Here is a 20,534-nt window from a genome sequence, read left to right on the forward strand (position 1 = left end):
TGTACCGTATTTCGCATTTTCCCAGTGACACTTTTCCTCACACGGATTTGCTCACACACAGAAGAAAACTCCCCCACCAACACCATCTACTTTGAAACTTTTTATGCTGATATAAATGAGCCCAGTGCTATAGGGTTACACTTCACAGGACCTAAACTTGTGTGCAGTAAAGGTTATAAGTTCGTCAGACTGGGCATCAGCCCGTGGTTTTATATTTAACTCTGGAGGTGAGCAAATTTCACACCCAAGTAGGTGACACTCCACCAGCTCTGACACCCAACCCTGGGAAAGTCCAGGCCTGGGTTAAAGAGGTTATCAGAGCTTCATCACTTCATCACAACTCCTGATATTAAGTCAGCATATATTTAAAAGTTATTTTGATGCGCAGAATAACATTTAAGGGTGATTGCGCCAGAACAACATTCAACACAACCTTGTTTTTTGTTGTTTTACACCTCTGCAGTCTTGATGCCTGGTAAATGTCTTATCTCTGCTCCTCTCGGGCCTTTTTTTATTAAAGTGAGTGTGAGAGATAAAATGTCAGTTTGGCAAACCGTGCAGTGGAGATCACAAGTTCAGTGGCAGTGCGCTGCCACAGCCAGAGGCCAGCGTGTCTCCCATCATGAAGGTGTCTAAACTTTACACCCTGCAAAACACCTAAAGATGATCCCAAAGGTTCCCACAGAACCGCTCGAAAAGGTTGGCACCAGGGTAAGTTGAAAAGTTCAAGTCATTAAGTCAGAAATGCAAAATGCACAGATATCTAAACAACATAATATATTTTCTGTCTGCACGGCACTTTATCTGTTATGGTTGTAAAGTTGTGCTGTGCACTCAACTGAATATGACTTCATATTCTTCTTTACTTCTATTGATTCTAATCAGCTATAATGCTCGCCTGAACTATGCAAAGAATCGATCAGTAGTCCAGACACCTATTGTTTGTGGTTTAAACTCCAAATATCTGAGTACATCTACCAACAAAATTTTAAATGCAACCACTTTATGACTGTAAAACAACATAACTACCTCATCTCTCTTTGCCAATAATTTCATATCTACATTAGAAACTCCATTCGGACTGCAGCATTACAGTAAAGGAGTTTTACTACCAAAGCTGCATTACTAATCAGTCAAAGTAGGCAACTGATCCAGGCCCCTAGATGCACAGGGGCTCTAACTCCATGGGTCATTGTGTGTCATTTAGTTTGTTGTCATTTAAGTTACTGTAAATGTCTTCTCCAAATTTTGGAATATACACCACTACAGCATAATATCAAGTGAAATGATTTTATTTAAAGATTTTCTTTCATTCTTTGTTTTCCTTACCCGTAGCTCCGTCCTGTAGCGGGGCCCTACAGCAGTTTTAACAACTTTAATATTTTAGGAGACAGATTGTTTTGTTTTTTAATTTACAGAACCTATTGTACATACAGGAAGTAGTGGTGATTTACTAGATGGAATATATAGACTGCAGTGCACAGATAATGTGTATGTGGAGGTGATGGTTCACAGTAATGCACAGGGAGTGGGAGGAGGGAGGGGTCATTATGGGTTCAACAGCTTATTTTTGCCGCAGGACCTCATAATGGATTCATCCAGTATTTCTAAGTGCAGACTGGTTTATTTTTGCTACTTTGCAAAACCTGAAGTGAAGAAAATTTGAGCTAGAATATAATGTACATGTGTTGTTATTGACCCGTATGACCATGTTATTGACCATATGAAATCATGATTTTCTGAAACTCTCACTGATTTTTGGTCCAAACTGGTGGTTTCACTGGAAGTCCTCAGGCGTTTTCCATTTGACTATCTCAGTCCAGATCTTTATGTGCTCCACACCTTCCACGTGTCACGCAGTTTTTCGCACTTCAGGCGACACTGCGCACGAAATGGCGGAGTTTATCTATGGGAAATAAGCTGTTTAGCCACTAACGGGCGGATGTGTCAACTCTGCAAAGTTTGGAAACTTCTAATAAATTAACTTAAGCAGTTTGAGCACTTTGGAACCTTATTTCACGTGTTTGCATGTTTCTTCAAATGACTGTGTTTGACATTTTGACAGAAGGCCACAAGATAAACCAGAGACACTAATCTTAATATAAACACAGTCAGACAATGACTTCCATGTAACGTATTTTATTGCAATGCTCAACAAAATACAAAAGAGGTAGAAATGTTAAAGGAATAACTTAACTAGAAATGAAAAAGATCTATTTACAAATATTTACAGGAATAAATTAAGAGAAATATATATTAGGCAACAATTTGTCTTCAAAGCGAGACTTTTAATTCAGCTCCTTCTCCACCTCCTCCTCCTCATCATCGCTGTCTTCATCGCTGCTGCAGTCCTCATAGGGGCAGATGGTCGCTTGGACCGGGTAGTTGCGCAGGAGCATCTCTGCGTCCTGGTACAGGTAATCGAAACATCTCGATTTCGGCCAGTACAATCTTGAAAAAGAAAAATGAATGAATGAATAAGAGATTCCTACATTCCTTGTGTGTAAATGAAAGTAAATAAAAGTGTAAATGAATGAACAGAGCTCTACTTACTTGACTGGGTGAACGACCTGAGGAATTTTGGGGTAGTTTGCATCAGAAAGGCCTCCGTGCATGGAAGGAGTCTGAAAGTTAAGACAAAGGGGATCTTGTTAGACTTTTTTATCCGTTAAACAACGCACGTTTGACTTTAAAGACTTCTTAAAGGAAACTAAACTCACCTTGTGTGCGTCAGTTTTTCTCTCCTCTTTCCCAGTCCACGGTCTCCACAAGCCGGACTGCTTGTGGGCAACGTTGTTTCCAGTAAAAACAGAAGTTAATCCACTGCTGGTAGTGAAAGTCTCCATGGCTCCTTGTGGTTGTCGGTCCTGTGTCAAGTCCTCAGAGGATGTGCGGCTGAAAGCAAGAAACCTCCTATTTATCAGGTCCATGGCAGCCTGCGCCAAATTGCGCTTTTGACGCGTCCCCAAGTGTTTCCATGCGCCACAATGGTGAGGTGTGAAGTCACACTTGAGCAAACTCACAGCATTTGGTCGCTTTCTTTCTTAATATTGAATCTAGAATTTAAAAAAAAAACATTTCCTCCTGAGAGATTGACCTGTTTGAGACATTTCTCCAACATTACTGTATCAGCGTATCTTTGATTAGATGTTAAATGGTCATTACGCGTGCCCACTTTTTACATCCACTGTAACTCTCTATAAGGGGTTGAGCGCACGCACATGTATCATTTTATTCTAATGGGCCAACCAGGTGACATGATTTTAATTTGATTTAAAATCAATGGCTCGAGTAATGTCAGTTTGATCTATTAAACAGTTGAACTCTTCAACCCCTCCACCTTTCAGTATCTCTGTCTGTGCAGCCATTTGGGTGTGAGGTGTGAAGAAACACGTGCCCTACTGTCAGTGCCTGCTGAGGGGTTGATGGAGGGAGGCTCGTGTGCTGTGGGGGGGGGGGGGGGGGGGGGGGGTTTGACACGCGTCAGTTATACAACAGGGGGGGGGGCTGATAGCTACACCTCAGCAGATGCAGAGATTGAATGCATCACACTGCAATGGGGGAAACCTATACTGTTTCATACAACTTGTATAGAGGCCTTCAGCAATCTATTGACTTCAACAAGCGATATGTTTCCTCTCAGCTGCCAGTAGGGGGCAGTGTTACACGCTGGGATGAAATGATAATGGGAACAATGCAACTATCTGACATGTCTGTTTGATATATTCCTGTCTGGCAGCACAGTGGCCTCCATAGACACTGTTGTCAGCTGACTCCGTTCAAAGCTAATGGGAGCCGCATTTGCAAGTATCACTTGTTAAAAGGTAGCAGGTCTGCAGAGTGGAGGGGGGTCAGCCACACATGACCAGCATTCAATTTCTTTGCCCACTAGCTCCATGCACATCATAACACTCCTCTGCAGGGACCGAGCAGTCAGACCTTAGCGCTAATAAGGTCCACATAGACCTCTCTCTCTCTCTCTCTCTCTCTCTGTCTCTCTCTCTTTCTTGCTTTTGTTCTGCCCATCCCTCGCTCTACTCCCTTTTTTCTGATCTGGAGCTAATTGGACTCAGCATGCTCTGCTGCTGGCTTCTTTTGTGTTTTCATGTCATTCATGATTCATGCTTTGCTAAACTTTGAACTATAATGGCAAGAATATATAGACACATTGCCATTACATGCTCTTGACGTTTAAGTAGGTGACCGAGGCCATAACGTTCAGGAAGCAGGCAGATTAATGCAATACATATTAGAAGCTTTTTTGTATCACACTATGTTCAAATTAGGTCATCATATTAAAGGTGTTTCATTTTTTGTCTTCAATAGTGGTCATTAAAAAGACCACTTTCCCATTCAAGTGGGGTTTTGGACCCCAGTGCATGTCTAAAGAGTGAATAAAAGAAAAATACAAAAGAAGCAGGAACAGCTAATGTGACATGTCTGTCGTCTCTGAATGAGGCAACATTGAAAATCCCTGCCAAGATCACAGAAAAACTCTCCCCACCGCCACACATACACTTGTAAGAATGAACAAGTATTAAGGTCACTTATCATGGTGGTAATCCAGGGGGGAAAAAAGCTATTATCCCTTATTACCTTACACCATTAAGCATAAATAAGTAAGGATGAGAAACAGTTGGTGTCTTTTTTTTTTCTGCTGTTGCTTGACAGAAAAAGTTCACCACTTGTTGTTCACCAAGATCTCTCTTTATATAACCACTGTCTCCTCTGTTTCTCCACTTTCTATCCTTTCTCTCTGGCTTATTATTCATAGTTCATGTCCCTTTTTTTTGCCCAAGTCATTTACACTTCTCTTACAAAGACTCTCAATACTTACTCTCCAAGAAAAAAAAAATCCCTTTCCATGGCAACAGTCAACCACACAAAACATAATTTTAATCAATTCAGTCATATTTTTATTTTTGCTAATCAGGCCATCGATGTAATTAAATGTCTTACTAGATTAATGTGCCTTGATACTGTCGCCATGAGCTGAAGTCAAATTTCACCTTGCACCCTATTTCCTTAAGGCATTTAATCATGTTCTATCTTCATTCTCCTGCCTCCGGGCGAGTAGTTTCAGCTACTATTTTATGCTGCCCCCCCCCCCCCCCCCCCCCCTTAATCAGTTTTTGCACTTTAGATGCGATGCTATGGTATAATTTGAAGCGCTCAAATCAATGTTGTTCTCAGTGACACTGAATGGAAAACATGCTCCATTAATAGCAATGTTTTTAGGGTTTGGTGATGTTGATATTTTCCTTGGAATTAAGGGGGCACCTTTTGGGCGCCTGCTGGGTTACTGATAAACAAAAAAAAAACACACCCTGGAGATCCTGATGATATGAGAAGATGTCTTTCTGCAACATAAATCTAAAGGAAAACTTTCCTTTAATTCATTAATGAATGTAGATCATGAGTGAAAATGTTTTCAAACCTGCTGTATATCGTCAATATTCCAGGGAATTCTAGTCATTCGCTAATTAAGACATGCAGTTACTAAGTGAGATTGAGATGTTTATGCTCTTCTTCGCTCCGCCCTGTATTCACACTCCAACAGCTTCATCCAAACACACAGCAGTTTGGGAGTCATGCTGTTCTCCCCCTGCTTCCAAATGGAGAGCTCCTCTGTTTTTCTGAGGACCCATTTTGTCTTTGTTTGTCAGAACTTGGAGGATTTACTAAAAGAATGGGGAAGCAGTTGAAACAATCACACAAATCTGAAAACAAGCGAGGATTTTCAGTTCCGTACGACGTCTGTACTCGAGCTACTGTTCTCCAAACTGATGCCTATTGTGACAGCGCAGACTCAGGGACGCCTTGATTTGACGCCTTCTGTTTGAGGGGAATTAATATTACATGATATCACAATCTAACACAGAGGAATACAAATCGGAGGAGTCTAGGAAACAACTTTTGTCAGTTCTTTCAAAGTTTCATTCAGTATTGCGTTGTCAGACTGGATTCAAACTGAAGTTAACCTTGTGCAATATGATTTTTTTATCCTTTGCATTGACACAACATTCCACAGTTCCTTGATTGTCTTTATGTCATTGCCAAGCTCTACCTATATCCACAACTGAAGAATATGAAGTTCTCTATGGATATTATTGTTGTATGTTATGTATTTTAAAGGCCTATGCAGAGACTGGCATTGTATATTAGCTTAGGCTATAAATGCTGTGTTTACGGATACTGGGTCATGCGATACTCTGATCCCTATACAAATAAATATACAATAAATTTACCAATTACATTGTATATACTAAAGGTGAGGTTAGTCTTTGCATTCTAGTCATGCAAGGATATTTCTTCAGTGTATTCCACAGGACACAGTGGCGTTGACCTTTGCTCTACTTACTCTTGTAGGTCATGGTGACTCCTGGACTAACAAGGAAAACAGTCCTCCATGCAACAACAGGAGGAAGGGCAGGGGAGTCTTCTTCACTGACTTAAGTGGAGATGCCACAGCCTCAAGACAATCTGATACTACCTTCCTGCTTTCAGTTTGCATGTACATCTTTACTTTAGTTATTCACTTTATTTATTTATTAGGGGGGGGGGGCTTTGAAGGTACAAACAGTGAGGGGCATCATCATCTAATCAATAAAGAGCTCTGTTGGAATTAAGGACGACCTGCTTTTCATCTCAAAAATCCATTTTCATGTGATTCATACTGTGATGTAACGTCGTGATCAGCTCTCACCAGACGTAATCATATGTAGATTAAACATTAGAACTATAATTCTGTACACAGTTCAGCTTCCACTGAAAGGTAATCTATACCTACGTTGTCAACACATTTTGACAATGTACTTTCACAACACTGACTGTGCGTGGGTTCTATTTAGTATTTGCAGTCTGAAGAGGACATTTCTTGTTGTTTATCTTTGCAGAAAACCCAATGAACGATGGCCACCGAGGCACTGGGCTTACAGGCGGTTATTAATAACCGAGCTCTGGCAAAAAAAAAAAAAACAGCACATCCTTCACACATCCAGGTGTGCTGTGGCAGTCAAACCTATTTAGTATTCATGTCCTCAGCCTCCATCAGCTGTAATTCAATAAGCTTGTGGTACATCATCTTTTAAGATGTAAAGTCTTCAAGTTGATGTTATGTGATGTAACAATAAGCTCATGACAGTGCGTGTTTACATGGTTTTCTATGAAGTTTGAATCGTGTTCTGAGAATGGCTTGACAGAAGGTCACACTGATCCAGATCCTGGTTTAATTGAAGTCCAGAGTGTTCCCTTGGAAACCAGCTGTCTTGGTAAAAATGCACTGTAAGTTGGAGCAGAGAGGATTTGGAGAAAAATAACATAAAGCATGACAAAAGACATATATAGACTATATATAGCTAATATAGCAATGCTTGATTTTGGTTGGAGAAACATGGTTTTACAATATTACAGCGCTTAAAATATATTTATGGTAGTTATTGTTTTATTTACGAATGTATTGATGAGTTTAGAATTATCTTAATAACTCTCTCTGTTGTGGTCATTCATAATTCATTGATCGCCTTTATTGTGCGCTTGTTATTTCAGTCACTGACCCACAACCACAGAGAGCAAAGGCTTAAATCCCAAAGCAAAGGGTAAAGATGGCGGAGCCGTGTCGTTTCCTCCCACTGCACTGGGAGTAACTTCCGTGAATGCTGAATATGCAGCGTGCGTGATTTTGGCTTTACGATGACAAAACCAGATTTTGGAAATGGCTCATCCCTCAGAGCCGACGCACTGAAAAATACCACTTGTTGGAGTCAATTTAGATGACAGAGGCGAAAGAGATGGTGTTTGAGGTTGATTTTGCAGAGTGAAAGAAGGGAAACAGTGTGCACTGAATGAAAAGTGAGAGCTGCAGTATGTGAAAGTGTATGTGCTTAGTGCAGATTGATTGATTGAAAAAGTTGTCCTGCAGTGGTTGAAATAGAAAATGAACACAGTATTAGGCACATAGGGGAATTATAATGTAATATATGACTGAGTGAATGTTTTTTCTCTTTGGTAGAGAGACAGAGAAAAAAAAAAAAAAAACAGCATGGGAAGGAAAGAATAATTAAAATAGCTCAACTACCAGGCCTCATCTTGGGTATTCAAGGATAAGACATCCCTGCTGTTGAGAAAAGTATGAATTCATCGCAGCTACATAAGAATTATGCCTTGCACGTAGAAACAATGCTGACGCAGAACCCCATGAATATTTCATTTTATCTATTTTGGAGTCTTGAATGCTTCTATCTCCAGTTCACAAACAGACAGATTTAGAGCAGTGGGTGGTAAAGCTTTAAAGCTCAAGCTTTTGCTGTTTTTATTAGCAGTGAAGAATTTTCTGGGTTTAACGGGCAAATGTGATGCGTAGTATAGTGTTGAATCTCGATCAGTACAAGCCTCCACCCTTCTACCTTCGACCCTGCAGTGGTGAGTCAGAGAGCGCAGCACCCTGTGGTCAGGGTCATTTACATGCATCAGAGGTCTGCAGGTTCTTCAGAAGAGGTAGGAGCTTCGCCTTTCATCAGATTTGTACTCTTAAAGGGTAATGCTGAACTATACTGACGATACAGGAAGACCATTACAAAGAGTCGAATCATCAATGTTCAGTAGGACTGTGTCAGAGATGTGTGTTGACGCCTGTGTTTCAGAACATCATTCAGAAGCGCTCTGGTAGTTGAATGGTTAAAGAGCACGCTACATGGTTCACATGTGGACAGGGACCTTTGTTGCATGTCATAACGTTGGCAACATGGAAAAAAGAAAGGATGTTATTATAAAGCCTATTTTGTGTAGCTAAATTAAAACAATTATAGCGCATGTAGAGTCTTAACGACATTATATTGCTCGGGGCTGTAAAAAATAAAGACAGCTAGAGCTCACTAAGATTAAATACTTTCTATTTTGACCATTGGAGCATGGAGCAATATGTAGTCAGTCACCCAGTAAAACAAGCTTGACATTTTGAATGTGAAATTTTCAAATTAGATAAAAAAAAACTATTACTGATAATGGTGTGTTGTTCATATAAACTTTGTCCATAATGTGGAAAATGTGTTTCAGCTTCACCACACACAAGCAAATTAAAAACAGAACACCAAGGGTCATAGCAACAAAAATGTGACAACTTTAAAAGGCACAAGTTTTGCTTCTAGTGAGCATCATTTAAACCGACTATCAATGTATCAAATGACAATTTGAAAACAATGTGACAAAGTGAATGGGAGTCTCTCGCAGTGAAGAAGCTACAGACACTTATCTCACCCGAATCTGAAGCTCCCCATGAACTTCACCGAGTTCCAGCTCATGGTTGAGCTGTCTGGTCCACAATGTTAAAGCTCTAAAACCCAACTGTCCACTATCAGCACCAAACAGCGGGCATGTTAGCTAGCTAACAACTAGCTGGTGAACATAGTGGAGCATTTAGCAGGTGAAGAGCTAATTATTTTGGTATAGACCAAAAACAGAGCTAAAAGAAAGAATGAATATTAGACTTAGATTAGCCAAAAAAAAAAAAAAAAGAGCCAGAAACGCAGCTTGAAATGAATGATAATGTTGCTCTGTAACTGCTGGACATATAAGTTAGCAGCAATCTTAATTTCAATCTTCACTGTTTTTTTAATTTTGCAGTTATTAAATACATTTGGCTGGTTCACAGAGGGAACAGTTTGGGAGGTATCTCTTTACATTTGGTATTTTGACCATGTAGCTGCCAGCTACCCCTGGACACAGTTCTTTTGATCGAAGCCCTGTGAAAACAAACTCACCATGACCACTGTGGCTAAAGAAGAAGAGACTATCAGCCCAAAGCAAACCCAGTGGGACAGCTTTGATATCTGGCTGTTTTCAGTAAGATGTGCATTTTTGATCTGCAGTTGAATATGAGACAAAATACTGTAGACAGCAAGCTTTGATATAGCCCCTCCACCCCTTCCAATTTTTAATATAATTGATGCAAGCAGGGAGGGCAATTGAGTAAATATCTGTAGTCTGTTACCTAGTGATAATAGTACTTAAATATGACTCTATGATTTGTGATCCATCATCCATCTCATAATCTCATCATTTTTTATTATTTTTGTGATGTTCTGGGCCTGGAGGAGAATATCTGCCATAGAGTAGCATAAATGTTATTTCTGTAGCACTGCAGGGCTCAATCTGAGCAAGTCTCTCCTTTAGCTGAGCAGCAGAGAACCAAGAAAAGAGATTCTGATGTCAAGTGGAGACAAGAACTCTAGTAGTAATAGCAGTTTTAATGTGACTGTGGCACCCTGTCTGACTCATAGCTGTGAGTAATTAATTCATAAACAACAATGTGTATGTGATAACTCAGCCGGTATTCTCAGAGAACATAGACCCAATATCTAATTCAGAACCAAGAGACAAACATATATGCTATATATGTGTACTGCTTTGTGCACAGTCCTTAGGATTTAACTAATCTAACCTTAAATAAGTGTTTTAGTTAACTAACGTTCACCATGCCTTAACCATTGCTTATTTGCCATGGCAGTCATTCCCTAACCTTAACTAAACACCAGTTGCCATGTGCAGATATTTTAAAATCAAAGTGAAACTGTTGGGATGGCGTGAATCGTCCAACATCAGCGTCCTGTCTAGCAACAGGTTTTGTCTCTCAGTGTCCAAAACGTGATACCACCACAAATGAGGGACACTCGCATTTTCACAATTTACATGGTTTAACTTAGAATCTGGGCACAGTGTTATGTTTAAAACTACATGGATGTTTCTAAATCTGGCTTATTCAATATCTTGTAGCAATAGCAACAAAAAAAAAAGAAAAAAAATTCAATACCATCTGAAGCGGCTGTAATTAATGTAAAATAAAGTATGCACATTCTAGATCTACACTGAGATCAGGTAAAGTATACAAAGGACACTAATAGCACTACGATTTGAATGCACCATATACATTTGCAATCACTCACACAATGTCATTTTTCTTATGATGTGGAAAATTCATTTTGGTGGAGCATCAGTGAATGAATGGACGCCTGATGGATCTGCTTCAGAGGTTCTTCAGAAATGAAAGTAATGCATCGCTGCTAATCAAGCCTGTTGCTTGAGTGAAGATCTATTAAAGGCTGGAAAGAGGGGATGTAGTGGTGTAGTGCTTTAATAAGCATTTCCCATCTCAAGCAGAAATATGCTCGCATTTTCAAATCATTGACCGTGGGCGTTTTGTTTACACCCTTTCAACAACCTGTCACTTCACTAGTCAGTCTATTCAGATATGCACTTGTGGGGGGGGGGGGGGGGGGGGGGGGGGGGGGGGTAATTATAAATGTTGTACTTTTGAATACTTTTAAATGTATCAAAACTTACCATGACATTATCAAACACTCAGAATAGATTTGGGTTGTCAGCAGGTCAATCACATGTTATTGAATCATTTCACTGGCACATCTTGGGAAACAATGGGATACTCTAAATTGACCATAGGTGTGGCTGTGAGTGTGAATGGTTGTCTGTCTCTATGTGTTTGCCCTGCAATGGACTGGCGACCTGTCCAGGGCGTACCCCGCCTCTCGCCCGAAAAGATGCTGGGATAGGCTCCAGCCCCCCCGCGACCCTACTAGAGGATAAGCGGTAGAAAATGGATGGATGGATGGATCTTGGGAAACAAATGTTTTTTTTTATTTATGTAATCTACTGACTTTTTTTTAAATTTTGAATTTGGCAGTACCGTTCCAACATGGCACTGGGATTGATGTCCACTGGCATAGACCTACATCTTGTACACTGAATTCTCCTGTAACATCTGTCACACCAGTGCACTGTCAGCATTATATAGTGTAGACAGGAACACATAAACTCCTGAGGAATGAGAACAAATTTAGATTTAAATGTATTTGTATAGCACCATCTCATACAAAGGCAGTTTAAAGTGCTTCACATAAAAACAGAATAAAAAGGCAAAACATTTGTGCTCATACACAGAAACGTACACGCATGCATACACATAAACACACACACGCCTACGATGTGTTCATTTAAGAGAAAGCTCGGCTGAAGAGGAAAGTCTTTAGTTTGGATTTGAAACAACACAGCAAGTCTAAGATCAGCAGGCAAACTGCTCCATTCTTTAGGTGCATAAATGAAAGCTTTCACCAGAAAGCATGGAGATTTTTCCACCTGAGAGATCAGCTACTGACAGCATGTCTATGCACTGAGGAGCCAGACCATGAAGAGGAGAATTTTAAATTGCACTCTGACCATATCATTTAGCAAGTGAACGTTCTGGAGAGCTGGAGTTAATGTAGTCTGATGTTTCTGTCAAACCAGGAAACTGATTGAATTAATAGCAAATAGGAATAAATCTGAGTCAGGGAATATATCATAGATGATAATGACACTTCATTTTAGATAATGCTGATCATTATTATCCTAATGTGTGAGTAGTTCTTAGAAGTCTGTGAGTCTGACTACTAATTAATCTTTCCAAATTAACTCTGTCATATTAGCATCATTTGTCTCCTCAAATATAGTGGTGTGTCAGACTATTGTAAAGTGTTATCATGCATAATTCATAATGTTATTATGTATATTATACTGTCATTGGCTGGTTGGGTTCATGTCCACTTATCTCTGTTTTTCAACACTATTTATTATTTCAAGGAAAAAGTGATAATGATACCTAAAGCTGTTGAATAAGTGAAACTGTGTTGGGAAAAAAAAGACTATTTCACCTTAATCGTCCAAATACATAATTTTATATTCAAACATTATGCCTTTAAAATGTGAAAGTCTGATTTATGTTGTGTGTGAATATGTAAACTATTTGTATGTACTTGCAATATGTTTATATAAAAGCCACCTCAAAATTCAGTCTGAGGTCTTAAATAGATCCTTCAGCTGCACTAAAAACACCTCCTCTTGTAAGGAATCAACATTTTTTGCAGCGTGAGCTCAGTATCCCAGGGAGTGAATGAACCGCCAGGAGAGGGGATGCTGGATAACGGCGATGCGCACTGAGCAAGTGCTGCTTCGCTCTCAGGACTGCCGTGAGGATGGATGGAGTTTTTGCGTAACGGAAAAGCGATGGGTTTCCCTGCTCTTTACCAACCTTTCTGGCACGTTTTTAAAATCCAGAGGAGGGACATGATAATCAGGGAGTTGTTTGCGGAATTCCCAAATTCACAGACTGTAGACTTGATTTCAACAACAGAGAGGTTTCACGTGATGATGCTTTGTAAACTTTACGCGTGTGGTAACCTCGTAGCCATTTAAACAGCTTCCTCGCTGGATCGATTTCATTTATTTCCTATATTGCCAAGGTAGGTGAAACGTTGAAATGTCTGACTTCCACAACCGGAGCCAAACCAGCGCACGTCGCAGTGACTACGTGTGGCAGTATGAATATTATGATGACGAGGAGCCCGTGTCTTTTGAGGGACTCAAAGCGCACAGATGTAAGCTGAATACAACACTGAGACAATCTGCTGTTGCCTTTACTGCCTTTTACTTTGTGCAGCGTGTGTGTGTGCGTGTGCGTGTGTGTGCGCGCGCCTTTCAATGCATGCATGAGTCCACAGTATTTGTGCATGAGAAAAATGTGTAACAGCAAACAAGGTGACTCATCTGTGATTAATTATTAATGATTATTTATTTATTTTCTGCATTGTTTTTATTGCTTCAGCAGTGGTGACAGGGCTATACCTGCTTCTCTGGCAGCAATGTGTCATGCAGCACCTGTGCTGGTGTTTTATCTTCCACCTGTAATGAACAAGCCACTTAATAAGACACACACACAAAAAAATGGCCATCAGCAAACATTATAGACAAGTGGGCAGCTGCAATCTTCTAATCAAATTTAACAAACATTGAATGCTCTATCTGAGTAAATGAGGGTTTTGCTCTCAGAGAGAGAGGGCCCCTGAGATCAATTACAATCACAAGCACAGGGGTGGGGTGGGGTGAGAGAGATGGCTCCAATCATTAAATCAATGTACATCATCATAATAATAATAAGATTATTTTTTTCTCTCTGGCATTTCAGACTCCATCGTCATTGGCTTCTGGGTCGGACTGGCCGTGTTTGTCATTTTCATGTTCTTTGTCCTCACGCTGCTCACAAAGACAGGAGCGACACATCAAGAGTGAGTATACCAGGGGGCTACAGTAGCTACAGCCCACGTTTGGTCTCATGTGTGACTTTTATATCCGGGCCTGCGGGGGATTAAAGCTCCAAAGGAGAACTCGGGCAGTTCATCTCTCGCTCTTCTTCTCATCTCAGAAGAGACGGGGGCAGCTTTCACGTCTGAGGGGTGAACTCAGACAGAGGCAGGGCTGTAATGAGTTCTACTGGTGCTTTTGTTATTCTGACAGTAGACTATGTTGGGAGGTGTTTTACTCTGGGGACCAGCGGTTGCTGTCGTGCACGTGACGTTATTGTGCTGTTATGAAAGGCTGATATTTGACCTGCCGATAGCAAGGTCAGACTGACAACAGCACTGAGGAAAGTCTGAACTATGAATGAAATAGGGAATTTATTGGCTGGTAGTACGTCACCCCCCCCCCCCCCCCCCCACATATTCTTTTTTCAGAAAAATAAGATGGATTTTTTTTTTTTTTAATATTAACATCGAGGCACAGACATCTTTAGTCATTTTAAGTGTTTGCCTACAGCTACACCCAGGATAAAATTAATAATAAAAGCTCCTCACATTCTCAAAACCCTTTCCTGCTGCAATCACACTCTGGCTCTTTCCTTCTTTCCTAACAGAAACCCAGACTCTGCTGAAAAGCGTCATCGACCAGGGAGCTGTCTGGTAGACATCAGTGGTTCCCAGGAGGAAAACGACAAAGCCTTTTCTCGCCCATTGCTAGCGGAGTCCCACTCATATTTTCATTTCTATATCAACGAGGAGGATAAGGGTGAGGGGAAGCAAAAACCAGAGGAGAAAAGTGTTGCAAAGCATTGCGGGGCCGGAGCCCAGCAGGCAACCTGCAGGGGACCCAGAGGCAGCAGCTCCTCAGGGATGAATGATACGGAAGCGGACACTGAGGAAGCCGGGGGCCACAGACCTCTCAACGGACTAATAGAGGAGAGTAAGACAGACAGAGAGTGTGCCTTCCTGTCTCACTTCAACATCCCAAACTTTGTGAACTTGGAGCAGAGTTCAGCACTGGGAGAGGATGATCTGCCGTACGAACCGTCCGTCATACTGGAGCGCCGGTCTCACTCTCAGGATGCTCACTGTGACATCCACTAAGGCTGTTTCTATACAAAGAGATGACAGGCATGGGCAGAATGCCTTTGTTATGTTATTTGCTTTCATTTCAAGGGGTCATTAATGGCCTGGCAGAGGGAAACATACTCACCCGCCACACATCTACCTTTCCTCCCATAGCTTCTCTGCTTGGAGTGTTTTTAGGTTTTTCAACAAAGGGTACAAAGGATGGCCAACAATTCTGTATTAAGTGAAACACATTTATAAAATGACTTTTCATCCCAAAGATAAAATAGCTTCACAAATACTACCTTTAACTGCAAGTACTGAGCTCCACTGAATTGAATGTGGCTGTACTGTATCAAGACATGATGACTTTCCGCACAGGGACAGATTAAAAAAAAAGGCACCAGGGAGCAATGCTTTGTAGAATTCATTCAGATATCATTTCTGTCTTATTCTCTTCTGAGCATAGTAGGCAGTGGATCCTATCTCTCCAACAAGAAACAAATGCCAGCGGCTCTGCCAACAAGATTAAAAGCAGAGAATTGAATTAATTTTCACTCTAACATGAAATGCCTTCTATTACAAAAAGGTGGAGTGTTCTTTAACTGTATATTAAGTAACCTAGTCTATGAGACAGGTAACCTGGGAGCTTGGATGATAATGTGATATTGTACTTTTGTAGTCAGAATTCTGTTCATGGCCCAAATAAAGCCTACCTGTATTCTTTTGGAAATCAACTCAACATTGATGTGGTGTAGCATTTGTTAACATTAAATAATGGCTATGAATTTGAATCTGTGTCAGCTGTAATAACAATATACAAAAACTTAAAGCTGCACTGATCATTATTTTTTAAAGTGCAATGAATCAAATGACTCTGTGTGATGTGAGGGGACTGGATATTGGACTTACAAACTCCTCCAGATGAATGCTAATGTTAAAATGTTATGTCATATCAACTCTATAAAGTGGTAATATTTCAGTGTTGTGTTCACGACTTGTAGCGAGAAGTAGCCAAAAAAGTGAATGAATGCAGGTTTGAGTTATGTCGTCTCAAATTTTGTTTCACCATGGTGACAATAAAGTAGAATATCTATACTCATGTAAACACAGTGAGAATTATCAGAGTTATCAAATTGCAAGTATTATTGTAATTGATGTTAAAATGTGTTTGTAATGTCTTCAGTGTCACACATGCTGAGGTGCCCTGCACTTCTGTCTGTGTCTTTATTCATGCAAAAAATCCTAACCCTTTCCAGTCACGACAAATTAAATGTGCTTTGAGCAGTATCGGGTGATGATTATGTAAAGGTTGTCACATATCAGCAAATGCACAAGCTAGGTATATTTGGCTGACGGACGGATGTGCTGCGAATGCCAGAGAATCTATCAACATTAACGCAACGCTGACCTCACCAAATCAGCCTTTCAGATTTTTGACAAACAGTCCATTAGTTCTCTTCCTGAGGTGCGAGGGAAAATAAATGTTCAAAACATTCATTCTCGTCTCCTACGCTGATGGTTCTCATGTTTGTTGAAAGGCAGACAGTTGGGACTAGGCTGAACAAATGGGATTAGTTAGTTGCCAAGGACTGTTTGCAGAAACGGCCTCTGCAATTTGGTCAATGTTTTTTTTCTATCCGTACGAAGCAGGGAAATGTTGTTCTTTAATTAATTTAGCGTATTATCACATTCTTCTACGTGAAGCGATTAGTTGTTTACTGACCAATGAACTATCATGGCAGCTGTCATGAGAAATTGTGCTAGAAATTGGTTATAGAACGCATGTTATAATCCAAATTTTCTGTCTTTCTCCACTTTTTTTTTCTTTCCAATTATCATATACGGCACGAATATTCCTTTATTTATATCTTTGTCACAGGGCTGAGAAATGCAAACCGTCAGACTGTCACTTTACCAGCACAGCTGAGTAGGTAATGCTCAGAAGTGTTGCTCAGAACCTCATGTGACACCTGTGAAAGAGTTTAGAGCTCAGTTCTGCTGGAGTTAGCTCTGAATAAGGGACAGCAGAGTTCAGACACTCAAGAGCGTGTGTAGGCAGCGGGTTTAAAGTCTGAGGTTATGTAATGTAAACACGAACAAATGCTAAGGTTCATCAACAAGTGGATTTTCCGACTAAAACACAGCCAGAGAAATGTTTAAGTGCCTGCAGGATTGCCTTTCCTGGTGGGCGAGTTACCCTCAAACGAACTCAAAGACGTGTGTGACCTGTGAGTAGCACTGCAGGGAGGATGCACAAACAACGGCTTTCACCACAAAGAATTCGTCATTCCCTCATGTCTGAGTGGCAGAACTTCAAAATAAAATTATTTTACACATCATCTGAGATGGTTGCTGTGGTGATTGTGGCACATGGCTCAATCACTCGGCGATAAGAGTGAGAGAGAGCAGCAGTGAGTCAGAATCTTATTTATCTTCTGATTGAGGGGGTGTTCAGTGAAACTGTGTCCACTGTATAAATCTCTATGACAAGAAAGCTGACAGGCCATTTGCATGAAACACAAACCGTACAGAAAACGGAATATTCTCCATCTGTCAAACTCAGAATGTGTGAAAATATGTCAGCAACCATAGCCTCATATAACTGTATCCACAACCAGTGTATTCAACTCCTGATGTGCTTTGAGTACAACACATGCAAGAAGGAGCTCCAGTCGCCACATGCCTCAGCAGTTCAGGCCTGAACCAACTTCACCAAGACTGGCCTCCAGGGGTGCAGTTATCATCAACAACCAGTGGGTGGGGTGATGGAGTTACATCAATGCCACGCAAGGAGTCTGCCATTTGCTGTTTCCTAAATGCCCCAAGGCGGTCTCTCTAGGCACTGTAGTTGACATTTGGAGAGTTGCAATGACGCTTCAACAAATGAGCAGCAAATGAGCAAACTGATGGAGGGAGAGGGGAGGGGAGGGAGGGAGGCAGGAGCAGGGACAGAGGAAAACATTTGCATTTTGCTAACGCGGAAAATTCTTAGGGATTTGGTGGGCGTTCAAAAGAAATGCTAGTCAAATATGTAATTACATAGTCGATTGCACGAAAACAAAACGCACAGCCTATTTTATGGGGTCCATGCACAGGCTGCCATGATACGAGAAAGCAAAACATTATAAAATATCCACAAGACAACATTGTTCCCAGTTTTCGAGAATGAGCACTGAAGAGGAGATGCACTGGAGATGAAGCCTCCATGATTGAATTCACCCAAGAAGAAGAAAGTTCAGACCCATGTCCAATATATCGAGAAATTATTTTTAGGCTTACACGTTCAAGAGCGAACTATCTTGGCCAAAGGTTACCTAAACAAGCTCACTCTATGTGTTATCTGAGAATTATAGCAGATGTATAAGATAAATGCTCTGTGATAGGCACTGCATGACGCACTGCACCAAACCAACTGGCTCAAAGTCTCCTCACCTCTCTGTAACGTATAGCCATGTGTTTAGTAGCATGAAGGAGAAGGATTTGGGGCATTTATTTTAAATAAAATGATCAAAAAATTCATCAGACATTTTTTTTTTGATTTTATTTTTATTGTATCAAAACAAAAAACCTAACAGGATCTTTTCTTCTTTTTAATGTTTCTACTTTAAGACAACCATCCATGTGACTGAAGAGCATTTCCTGTATTATTATGTTTTATTACACTTTGAATATCACTGTTTCTCTTTGGTAAATGCACAATATCTATGATGGATCTACTTCAGGCTACCAATTATATTCTTATTCATAGTTATAAGTTTTCCCTAAAGTGAAAATTGTAGTCAGCCTAAATCCATTGCACTATTGGCAGCTATGCTGTCAAACCCAGACGCCACAGTTACAATCTTATTTGAAAAGTTAACAAAAGAAAAATCACCAAATCTTTCACAGACATGGAATTAATCTTAAAAATGACACCTGAACTGCACTCAAGAGCCTCCCCATTGTACAATAAAGCCTAAAATCTATTCCTCTTCTTGCTTTTTGTCTTGTTGGCCTGGCCTCAGTAGCTTGCCAATTCAAATGTCGTGCCAAGCAAGCAAAAAATCTGGGTGGATCCCGAGAGTGAGTGACTCCTTCGTTCTCATTCAACAGCAACAAAGCAGCTGTTTACACACGCCTGCAGTGGAGCTGCTCGCTGTAACAAAAAGAGGTCGCTTGTGGTGAGCAGCTGGCAAGTAAACATGTCTGTAACTGCGTCAGTGCGACACAGGGAAGTGAACAAAATCATTCTCGGCATATACTGTAAAACTCCTCCTGGCCTCAAAAACGACTTCTTCTAACAGTGAATATTATAATTGGACAAATAGAAGTTGTTCGTTGTGACTCATCTCCTACTCATTTGTATTCCCAGTGTATAACAAGCTCTTGAGCTAATCCTTTCAATCCAGGCTGATTAGTCAAGCCAGCAGAGGTGAAGAGACAGTAAACGCTGCATGTTGTTTTTTTTTTCCTCAGTGTTTGTTAACATGCCTATATTTTTCCCTACTAATGGTTTATTTATAGCTCCAAACCAGTAAAACTAGACTTCCACTCCTCTGAGTGATAATTGTGATAAGTGGCATCATTTGCATATGCTTCATATTGAGGACACGCTAACATGCGTTATAGCTGTCTTTTTTGTTTCTGAAATGCGTTAACATCCAAAAAACCCAGAGTATTTGATAATGGTAACTGGGGAGAAAACCCAGCCAAATTATTAGCATTATGTCAGGTTCACCAATGCTTTTTGCTATTAGTAAGAGAAAAAAAACATGAAAGGCGAGTGTAAATTTTTAATAGGGTGTAGAAAGAGACAGGTTTCAGTTTCTGTAGCACATAAATAAATTATGGGAAAGAGACAGGCAGAGAGGGGGAGTGCATTTGCATGTATTTGTGAATGTGATGCATGTCAGGTGTGTGTTGCGTGTTCAGTGTGCACGTTGTATGTCTGTGTGAATAAAAGGGGTTTGAGGTGTAAGAACAGCCCTAACTGCTGGTTTTAAAGGTGGGGCTCTGAGTTCAGATGATGGTCCTGCAGGGGGGTGCAGGCTGAGGGGTGAGGGGGGTCTTCTGCAAAATAATTTTAGTTGTTGATTGATTTTACCCATAAATCCATCAGAAAAACAGAATACCTAGGCAGTCTTTTACAAGAGGGGAGTCCATGGACTATAATGTTTGTCTATATAGCCAAAAGTCATTGTCTGTACCTGTTTTGTCTTTGTTTGAGGCACCAATAGGCAGTTGCTCAACAAACTGCCATAGCTGGCTGCTGTGTCACGGTGCTCAAAGCCTCGGGGGTGTGTAAGCAACCTGGCCCGGGCAGATTCCACCTGCACCTCAGCCCTCAACACCATGGGAAAA

The 20,534-nt window shown here is 40.7% G+C and overlaps 2 protein-coding genes and 1 long non-coding RNA gene across 3 annotated transcripts; 2 read left to right on the forward strand and 1 right to left on the reverse strand.

The window, feature by feature from the left end:
- The first annotated feature begins 531 nt into the window (after positions 1-531).
- LOC130160633 (uncharacterized) lies at positions 532-6,533 on the forward strand. Its single transcript, XR_008826038.1, has 3 exons — positions 532-711; positions 2,350-2,417; positions 6,370-6,533. It is a non-coding gene; the product is annotated as an uncharacterized LOC130160633 (long non-coding RNA).
- On the reverse strand, positions 2,219-3,233 carry ripply2 (ripply transcriptional repressor 2). The gene is made up of 3 exons (XM_056363256.1): positions 2,721-3,233; positions 2,554-2,624; positions 2,219-2,451 (listed from the first exon to the last, which is right to left on the reverse strand). The coding sequence occupies exons 1-3, from the start codon at positions 2,928-2,930 to the stop codon at positions 2,289-2,291; spliced, it is 444 nt and encodes a 147-aa protein (XP_056219231.1). The 5' UTR covers positions 2,931-3,233; the 3' UTR covers positions 2,219-2,288.
- Positions 6,534-12,973: 6,440 nt separating the features above from the next.
- LOC130187815 (melanocortin-2 receptor accessory protein 2A-like) lies at positions 12,974-16,289 on the forward strand. Its single transcript, XM_056405718.1, has 3 exons — positions 12,974-13,424; positions 14,012-14,111; positions 14,738-16,289. Exons 1-3 carry the CDS (start codon positions 13,307-13,309, stop codon positions 15,225-15,227), a joined length of 708 nt encoding a protein of 235 aa, XP_056261693.1. The 5' UTR covers positions 12,974-13,306; the 3' UTR covers positions 15,228-16,289.
- Positions 16,290-20,534: the final 4,245 nt, after the last annotated feature.

The sequence above is a fragment of the Seriola aureovittata genome, chromosome 19, assembly GCF_021018895.1.
Source record: "Seriola aureovittata isolate HTS-2021-v1 ecotype China chromosome 19, ASM2101889v1, whole genome shotgun sequence".
Lineage (NCBI taxonomy): Eukaryota > Metazoa > Chordata > Actinopteri > Carangiformes > Carangidae > Seriola > Seriola aureovittata.

Coding starts and splice junctions, on each gene's coding strand:
- ripply2 (XM_056363256.1), bottom strand. CDS start 2,930: ATGGACCTGATAAATAGGAGGTTTCTTGCTTTCAGCCGCACATCCTCT. Junction 2,625..2,720: donor GAAAAACTGACGCACACAAG/GTGAGTTTAGTT, acceptor CTTAACTTTCAG/ACTCCTTCCATGCACGGAGG. Junction 2,452..2,553: donor CAGGTCGTTCACCCAGTCAA/GTAAGTAGAGCT, acceptor TTCTTTTTCAAG/ATTGTACTGGCCGAAATCGA.
- LOC130187815 (XM_056405718.1), top strand. CDS start 13,307: ATGTCTGACTTCCACAACCGGAGCCAAACCAGCGCACGTCGCAGTGAC. Junction 13,425..14,011: donor GGGACTCAAAGCGCACAGAT/GTAAGCTGAATA, acceptor CTGGCATTTCAG/ACTCCATCGTCATTGGCTTC. Junction 14,112..14,737: donor ACAGGAGCGACACATCAAGA/GTGAGTATACCA, acceptor CTTTCCTAACAG/AAACCCAGACTCTGCTGAAA.